Source organism: Pyxicephalus adspersus, chromosome Z (assembly GCF_032062135.1).
Source record: "Pyxicephalus adspersus chromosome Z, UCB_Pads_2.0, whole genome shotgun sequence".
Lineage (NCBI taxonomy): Eukaryota > Metazoa > Chordata > Amphibia > Anura > Pyxicephalidae > Pyxicephalus > Pyxicephalus adspersus.
In genome coordinates, this window is record NC_092871.1 from 11,861,223 (window position 1) to 11,871,148 (window position 9,926).

General features: G+C 37.7%; 1 protein-coding gene across 1 annotated transcript in view; it reads right to left on the minus strand.

The window, feature by feature from the left end:
* Positions 1-2,797: 2,797 nt before the first annotated feature.
* Positions 2,798-9,926, minus strand: part of MSH5 (mutS homolog 5) — a 39,890-nt gene continuing 32,761 nt past the window's right edge. Inside the window, exons 19-21 of the mRNA XM_072430737.1 lie at positions 6,537-6,674; positions 4,639-4,712; positions 2,798-4,354 (exon numbers count right to left, since the gene is read on the minus strand). Coding sequence (XP_072286838.1) covers positions 4,246-4,354; positions 4,639-4,712; positions 6,537-6,674 — 321 coding nt within the window. The 3' untranslated portion in view covers positions 2,798-4,245. The remainder of the gene's footprint in view (positions 4,355-4,638; positions 4,713-6,536; positions 6,675-9,926) is intronic.

The window sequence follows — 9,926 nt, forward strand, 5'->3', positions numbered from 1 at the left end:
TATCTGCAGTGTGTCAACACCTACAGCAGTGTTTTCTCCAATTGCTAGATCGACCATATTTGGAGTTAGATTTGGTGATGTCACTCTGGGGAGTGTTATCCTTGCTGGGCAGAAAGCTGTACCTGAGGACTTTTGATGCAATGATCTCTCTGCTTTGCCTTTACTCACCCATTAAGCATACACTTTCATCAATGAAGCTGGGTGATCCAGCAAACCTGGAATGCTCCTGTTTGCTTCAAAGTAATTTGCTAGCAAATGTTTTAAATCTGGAACCAGAGCCATTCCAGGTTTGCTGGATCACCCAGCTTCACTGATGAAAGCGTATGCTCTCCAGCCTTTGCGAGCTTTAATAAACCAGGCCCATTGGGTGGACTTATGGTTTCCTCTATTCTCCCAATGCTTCTCTATTGTTACTCTTAGCAGTCATCAGATCACCAGTCATGGCTCTGACATGAAGAAGCAAAGACCTAGAGACAATGCAGATCTAGATATGGCAAATAAGTAAATTAATATTATTATTTTTTTGGACTTAGCTTAAAAAGTACAAATACTCTTTAACTCACAGGTTAGAATAGTAAATTAGCACTGGCAAAGGAACAATTACAGTCATTAACAGGTGCAATTACAAAACACAAGGCCTTGTAGAAAAACCAATCAGTAATGAAATGGACATCTTTGCACTGACTTTTGTTCAGATTCTCCCTTTAACATTAGCATTCAGCATAAATCCTTCTTTTTTTATTGCCATTCAGAGAAATTGTGTCTTTAAAATTAGCATTCATAGAGTAACACTGCACTGCTTTCTGAACAACAGCTTGGTAAAAAGCAATCTTGTGAAGAACATGATGGCTTAGTGTCTAGCATTCTGCACCCTTTCAGAACTAAGGTCCCAGGTTCCTATTTCATTCCCCACAGCAGTGGAAGAAACCACATCACTTGGCAGGAGGACCAGGAATCTGACACACTAGTGCTCTGTAAATTTTAAAGTGAGTAAGGCTTGGTGTTGTAGGTGGACAGGTCACTCGATAGAACAAAGTACTGCTTTGCCTGTATCAGGAACTTGCCTTCTTCTCTTTGTCACCTATTCATTCAACCCTATTGTGAAGTTGTTTTGGCTTGGATACCCTACCATCACTTAAGTCATATCACAGCAAGTTCTGCTCGTCTTGCCATTTCCTGGGCACACACTCTCCCTGGAGATCCTTTGCCCACTCCTCATGCACCATGCCTACTATGGTGGTAGTTACAGCATGATTGCTTGGTAATGAAGCATGCACAGCCTAGCATAAAAAATGCAAACATACAAGTATGGCTCATTGCAGAATGGACATTGCCTGTACCTTCTGCAATAAATTCTGCCTGTTCCTACTTATTATTCATGGAACTACAGATCCACTTTATGCAGCTTATCACTGATGGTTTTTGCAGTGTTCCTCCGGCTCCAGACTGCCACGTGGAAACTTTACACACAAAGGCTCCAGGATTACTGGATAATAATATCTTAAACACTGAGCACAAGTGACATCTGGGTTTCTTTTTGTCTGTGTAATCTCTCTTTACAGAATAAATGGATGTTCAATATGTTTGCATGCTGCACCCACAGACCATGTTTGCCTTGTATACCTTTGCTTTATGAATTAAGTCATATTTTTGTTCAACAACCTTTGTTCTTCCTATGTATGGCTTTTTCCTCTGGTAGTGTGTTTGATCACTACAGAAAGTAATCCATTAATTTGAAGTTCACTAAAACACTCCCTGGTGGAGGATCTTCCAGGCCCATGTTTTTCAATTGAAGTTATTGATTTTCCACCAGGGAAAGTTTCAGTGAATGTCAGATTTACTGCTTTATATAAAGTATATTATAAGTTTCAGTAAAGATTTTACTGACTTTAAAGAGCGGCTGCTCAAGCTCAAGACATTTTTGATCTTTGTCTTCATTATTATAATAATAAAGAAATTAAACATAATAACTAAAGTATTCCTCTGTAGGTTTTGACTTTCAGAAAGTGACCATTACACTTTAATGAACTGGGTTACCAGTTTTTAGTAAACAGTGCTAAAGAGGGTTTTTCTCATAAGATTGTATGCTTAAAGCATGTCCATATCTAAACCCAAGAACAAAGATACTAATATTATATTGCCGTTTATCCCACCTTAGATAATCCTGGCAATGGCACACTTCCTGGCACACCCCCTTGCTATCATGTTTCAATGGGGGAGCAGCGTTGTCACCCCAGGACAAGTTTACATAGGGGGATTGTGTTTGTAGTCTACAGAGAGAGAGTGCAACAATGGAATAGGCAGAGAGCACAGGAAGTTATCAACTCACAAGATTTCTGGCAGGATATATGTTTTTTCACCAATATACCCTGTTTCCCCGATGATAAGACACTGTCTTATTTTTTTTTGGAAGGCCAAAATATGCTCTAGGGCTTATTTTCAGGGGGATGCCCTATTTACCCATGAAGAAGACTACAGTACACAGTTATTGTTCATGTGCCATTCATGTCCACTTCTGATCAATCTGTGCCAATCATGGAGTCACCCACCGTACCACCCGATTCTGGTAAGTAATCGGTGGGTGGCTTATTTGCGGGGGGGGCTTATTTTTCATTTTTCCCTAAAAAGGGGGGGCTGTCTTATTTGATGGCCCTGCCTTATCATTGGGGAAACACGGTATATTGTGTTCACCAAACAGATAGAACAAAACTTTTTGAAACTTTCATGTTATATGTAAACAGAAAACAGGAGAAATTTATTGTTAGAGATTACATACAATTTTATAGTAGTTCATTAATTGACATATATCAACACCTTAAATAAAACATAGAAAAACATAGTAAAACAAGGTAAAAATCCTTAAACATTAGGTTTCAAAGATCCAAAATCTAAAATGTGGCCTAAATCTAATAATGTAAATGTGATACAGCAGTTTGGCTGCACTTTGGTGTTAGCTGGAGTACAATAAACTCATCCATGGGCATAGGAAGTATTACATCAATATATTTCATTGCTATAATAAAAGCCTCCACAGCAGCAGTAGCACTCCTTGTATGCTTCTATATTTCTCTATTTCAGCCTATCTCAGCCTTTTTACAATGGGGGAACCCTTAAAATAACTTTTAGGGAATACAATAATGAAAGCTCCCTGAAAGCTCTGTCCATGTAACGTTCTTACGTCACTAGCTGCATTCTCATTAATATTAAATTAATGTAACCATCCAGCAACAATGGTGAGATGTAATAGCCGCTAGGAAGGATCTTGTCAACAGAATTAAAGCCAGACAGGGGGCTTGAAGCAACATTTACCTGCAACTGAAATAATAAACCTGGATTACCCAGTCATGAATATTAGGGGAAGCCTTTTTTTACCAAGCTGTTATTCTGCCATGAAAGACCATTTGTTTTGTAGTCAGAGCTATGTCTATAAACTCTGCTTCACAGCTCCCATTAGTTTCAGGTGAAACGGCATAACTTCTAAATTTACCAAGTGATTGCATGTAATATCTGCCCCACCTAATTCAAAAACACCTAGAACAAAAATGTAAACATGCTGTTCACTAAAGTGTGATAATATCAATGAACTATTGCAGTAGCAGAAAACATTTGAACATCTGAACTGCTGTGTTAGAATACACGGGTCTTGATGCACTTTGCACTCCGGAAAAGTAACTGGACACATTTAAAGTCATTACTGGCTTTAGGGCATCTTAACCCAAAAACACAAATGTAATCTATTGCAGCTTGCCACCTACTCCTGAAATATAGTGACTGTGTTAATTTTATTTTGTTTCAAGCTAACATTTTCAGAAATTACAGAAAATGTTGAGCTTGCTAGAAATACCTTGTCCTTTTTGCTCTTTCCTCGAGTTGAACACAGAAACAAGTAATGCAGTGTTGGAGGGAGGGAGACATATCGAAATTCCAATCTAAGAGGGTTACCAGGTAAAAATAAAGGAAAAATTAAAAAAAAAAAATTAGATTTGCTTCTGTACTCATTCCTGTCGGTTCTCATGACAACCTCTTCAATGGATAAAAATTAGCTGTAATATATTTCCTAAAGTAGGATTGACAGGATTGACTTTCTAAACATTTTTCTTTTAGCACAAAGAAGTTGATTTTCTTCACTGGTCCAGCCATGTGCAATAGATCCTATTTTATTCACTTCCTCTGCACCTAATTCGGTGTTTAAAGTAAACAAAGGGATCATTTGAATCCTTCAATAAACTAGCGCTAATACCCAAGTTATAGTATAGAAGAGAAGGGTAGAACCTCCTCGGACAAATATTTCTGTAGGTCAATTTGAGAATCATCAAGGTCCAGATTAAGGAAACCATCAACCAATTTTTGACACCTGAGAGAAGAAAAAATAGGAGTATAAGATGTGTGTAAGCAAAAACAGAGAGTGAAAATGAAAAGATCAATGAAAAAAAAGGATACTTTTTAGAAAAGGCAATGGAAAAAGGAAAGGTGGACTTTAAAAACCTGAGAGATGGAAAGTCCCAGCATGGCCAACCAGCTGGCCAGAAATGATGAGGTTTTTAGATATCTCCCCATTGGAAAGTTATCTAAGGCACAATGTATGGCTCATTACATGGTAATAGAAAATTACAGAAAGTCATTAACTGTCATTCTTACTTTGCTAGTTTCTCTTGCATTGCTTCCTGATTGAGGCACTCTATGGCCTGACCTCTCCGGAATAGTTCCGAAACCTGTGGAATAAAGTACATTACAATTGCTGAGAATATTGACAGTAAGGATGAAAAACTGAGAGATTGAGATGAATGGTGTAAAGCTTCAGGAACACAGAAATACCCTACTCAGAGGCTTCTCCATACACTAACTTTTCCTGTTAACAAAAAAACAACCTTACATGTAACCTTGACATTAATACGAACCATTCCTGTAATCTTGATCCTAACTCCAACCTTTCCTTTGACCCTGATCCTAATACTAACTCTTTCTGTAACCCTGACCCTTTAACCAACCCTTTAAAAACAACTCTTTTTTAATTCTGATCTTAACACTAACTCTAGTTTACTTGTAACCCTAGAAGTAACCCTTCCTGTAACCCTGACCCCAACACCAACCCTTACACAAACTCTGACCCTAACATTAAACTTAATATTAATAATAATAATAATAATAATAATAATAACGTTCTTGTACCCCTAACCCCAATAATAACCCTCCCAATAATCATGACCCAAACAACCTCACATTAACTCTTCCTTTAATCCCACCCCAACACTAACCTTCACATTAACTCTGAATCTAACATCAACCCTCTGTATAACCCTAATTCTAGCAATAACCTTTAAGTTATCTTTCCTGTAATCCTGACCCTAACACTTACTGTGAGCTTCTTTACATGAAAATGTTGCCCATGTCTGCATACCAACCTCTCCTTCACTGGGACAGATGTCTATAAAGCTGACACATGACGCATATAAATGTCAAGAGGTCAGATCCCGTACTCAGAACCATCCAGTTATAGTATGCCAAGTATGGCAAGAGTCTATACACAGTTCCTATTTTTAAAATATTTCAACAAGTGCATAACCAATAGACATAAATATTTCATACATTGTTTTCCATAGAATGTTTTCTTTTTGTAAAATTCTTCAAAATTGTAATTTTTATTGATTTGTAAAACAAAACACACAGAGAAAAAGAACAATAAATATAAATATAAACATTGAAAGGTGAACCGCATAATATGAAAAAGGAAAAAAAACTAAGAAGTTTAACACAAGTCAGGAATAGTAACACATACATCATAAATATTTTTCTCTTGGTATGAAATAATAACAAAGGTAATAAACAGAAACAATTTCTCAAAAGTTATAAGAAAAAAAAACATAAAAAAGAAAACATAACAGGCGGGTATTGATGTATAGAGCCTCAACCATAATTCTAGAAGGAAATAAGATAGTAAGAAGGATAGAGGGGGAAGTTAGGATGAGAACATAAGAGGAAGAATGTTTTCTTCTGGCAATTACTAGACCAGTGTTATGCGGCCTGTTTAGCTGTCAAAAAGTATTTAGGAGGGCACAATGGACAATGTATGGACAGAATGCTACATTGTTTAGCATGAAAATGGATAACATGTGGATTAAGGAACTAGTAAAATGAAAAATATATGTATTACAAACATATAGGAAAAAGGTAATTAAAGCAGACCTTTTAGCCAAGAAAATTTAAAAAACATAGTCCATTAAAACATACTCACCTTTAATTGATGTGCATTGCAATTCTTCTTCTCCACCACAAGATGTCATCAGTCTTTTAGGATAAATGATAGTTGGCATAATTTAACTTTCCAGGCTGTCATGTTCCCACTCCTAGCCTGTGACTGGAGCAACACAGTGATCCAACTCTCTAACTCTTTATCAACACTTCTAAAAGTCAGCATTTGCAACCATGAGTACATTACCTCCACTCCTAGCCTGTGACTGGAGCAACACAGTGATCCAACTCTCTAACTCTTTATCAACACTTCTAAAAGTCAGCATTTGCAACCATGAGTACATTACCTCCACTCCTCTCTTAATGATCTCCTCTGGCATTCCAGCTATTGCTGCTACCTTGGCTGCCTGGCTAACTTCTGATATTCCATCCTTCAGCTGATAGAAGAAAACCAATTCCTCTCCATCCAGACACCACTCAAACGTCTGCTGACACAAGACAAGTCATTATAACAACTACAATCACTGTACTCAACAGCTTGGTGAGTGTCATTGCAGCAACAAATATTTGGTAAACAGCATCTTATTATTATTATCATTATTATTATTATTACTAATAATAATAATAATAATAAACAGGATTTATATAGTGCCAACATATTACGCAGCGCTGTACATTAAATAAGGGTTGCAAATGACAGACTAATACAGACATGATACAGGAGGAGAGGACCCTGCCCTGAAGAGCTTACAATCTAGTACGTTGGGGAATTTACACACAATAGGATGGGAGATATATAGTGGTAGGAAGTAATGACGTTTTCAAAAGACAGAAGAAGATGGGTAGGCAAAGTTGAAAAAATGGGTTTTGAGGGCTCTTTTAAATGAGCAGAAAGTAGAAGCAAGCCGATTAAGACGAGGAAGACCATTCCAGAGAGTCAGGGCAGCTCTAGAGAAGTCTTGTATCCATGCGTGTGATGAGGTTATGATTGAGGAAGTCTACTAGTAGTAGGTCATTGGAGGAGCGGAGAGAGCGGCTGGGGAAGTATTTTTTTTCCCAGGTCAGAAATGTAAGTGGGACAATAACTGTGGAGGGATTTGAAAGCAAAGCATCTTGTTGGATTTATGTTGAAAATGTAACGCTGCGTGCACACATGCAATAATTGTTGTTGGAAAGGATCTTTTACAATCCTCTCCAATAAAAAAATACTGCACAATGCATGAAAGAGCGCTGTACATACAGCAGCATTCTGCTCTATGGAGAGGGGAGGGTAGAGAACGACAGAGCGGCACCCCGCTGTGCGCTCTCCCCTTCACTTTCATTACAATTGTTCGTAGTTCGTGGATCCGCCAGAACGGATCCATTAACAAAGAATGACGAATGCTGTACATATGCCAGATTATGGTCCGATATCAGCCCTGAGACAAATATTGGAAGAGAATTATCTGATTTTTTAAAGATACATATTGAAACAGCCCTTAAAACTTAGGGCTATCTGGTACATGGGAATGATTGATTATTTGGGCTGATATTCTGCTACAGTAGACAAGAAGACTAGCATCCCTGCATGGGCATCAGTAAGCCTTGGGTTTTCATGACCCTATTGCAACTGTAATAGCAGTCTTTCTTTGTAACACTTTTGGTAGGGACTAACCACTGCATATCAGAAACATCACACAAGAGCTGCTGCTTTGGAGATGCTTGGCCCAGCCATCACAAAATGCCCCATGTCAAAGTTGCTGAGTTCCCTACCAATTTTCTGTGTAACAACACATATCCCACTTCTCCAAAGAAGTGATAAGATAATTATTGTTAATCACTTAACCTAGCAGCAGTTCGCAGTTTTAATGTTTTGGCCCATCAATGTATAATCTACAAAAATATAATACCAATGAACAGAAGTAAAAAGCAGGTTTTAGTTTTAGTAATCTTTACGTACTTTAGTATGAGATATTTTGAATCCATACCTATATGTAGCCTGGAGCCACTGACCTTAAATTAATTCCACCTTAATTTGTTGTAACTTGTGTTACAAACTGACAACATTTTTGTATGTCTTTACAGCACATTCAATTTCATAGGTATATTGATAGACATCTGCATTTGCAGAACAATTTCATGCACCTGGAACTATTCCAAATGCAAGGTGAGATTGATATAGTTGTTTTGAACAACTATTTTTAAATAATTCCTTTTGCATAGTGATTTTGTATTTGTAAACTAAAGCTGTGATGTTCAACAAGCACATTTTTCAATGTAAAAAATTGTTCTTTACAAAAAGCAAGACTACATACAAGAAGTGGGAAGCCCCAAACCCATTGAATTGTTTAAAGGGAAAACAATAAAATCAGAATAACTACAGTCATGAGAAAAAGACAGACCTGCCCTGGTACGTAAAAACCTAGATGTACTTTCTTTTTCTCATGAATGTTAATTAGCCTTGTAAATGTGTCTGTTAGTGTGGACAGGCGCCTTTTTTTTTTTGCATTTACTTAGAAACTGACCTTTTATACAGCACGTTACCAAGTCCATAGTCAAGTCACTTATTGTCCACAGGGGCTGAGAATGTAAAGTCACAGCTATAGTTATGTCATTAACACCGTCTAAGATCAATTTTTAGTGGAAGTCTACAACCTAACTGCATGTTTTTAAGATGTGAGAAAAAAATCAAGTGCCAGGAGGAAATCCACACAAACACACAGAGAACTGACCCTGGCCTGGTTGAGATTTGAACATGGGACCCTAGAACTGCAAAGGCAAGAACTAGTTACTAAGCTCGTCATTGTTATTCAGCATCTAAAATACAGGTAAGTGGATGTACTGTACTCTGTACTGTACTGTACTACAGTTCTGCATTTGACCCTCATTGCATTTCTATAGACAAAGCAGGTTCTATTGAGGTGCATTTGGATTGAGAATAAAGCAGGCCAAACAAAGCTTTTTTTGCCAAAGGGTGGTTTTTGCATTTTGGTGGATGGGCGTTTGGAAAGCCCCATGTTACACAGCGCTGTAAATTAAACAGGGGTGACAGACAGGGGTGACAGCAAATGACAGACAGATACAGACAGTGACACAGGAGGAGGAGAGGACGTTGCCCCGAAGAGCTTACAATCTACACAAGCCCTCAATACAATTTTCTGCAAAAGGTGTGACATGCTCAAAAGAATGGTAATACAATTAACATGCTCTATAGAATAGTAAACCATGTTATTCCATCCCAGAGCCATTCCTATGTGTGAGGATCCTTTAAAATGACTGCATTATAGTAACATATGTTAACACACACCTCTATTTGAAGTATTTTGCACTTTAAATCATTGTGGAAAAATGGCACTATGCAATAACAACCAACAAAAACACATAGAAGCACATCACAATGCAAGTTGTGGTGCTCTGCGATGTGCAAAAAAACAAAAAAGCCTCATGTGTGGGCCATTGCAATATGGCATGATGTACACCAACACAGTAAAGAACTCATTGCACATGTGTAAATACCCCAAAAGTGTTATGGTTGTATTTACTACAAGTCACGTGTGCAGCTGTTTAAAAAATCCAAATTTCAATTAAAATAAAAAGAAGGGGAGAAGTGCTGGAGCTGTTCAGGGAAGTCTCAAGTTCCTACAAGAATCCAACTTTTCTTAGTGGATGTTTGATTTATAAACCCTACATACTACCCTGTTTCCCCGATGATAAGACACTGTCTTATTTTTTTTGGAAGGCCAAAATATGCTCTAGGG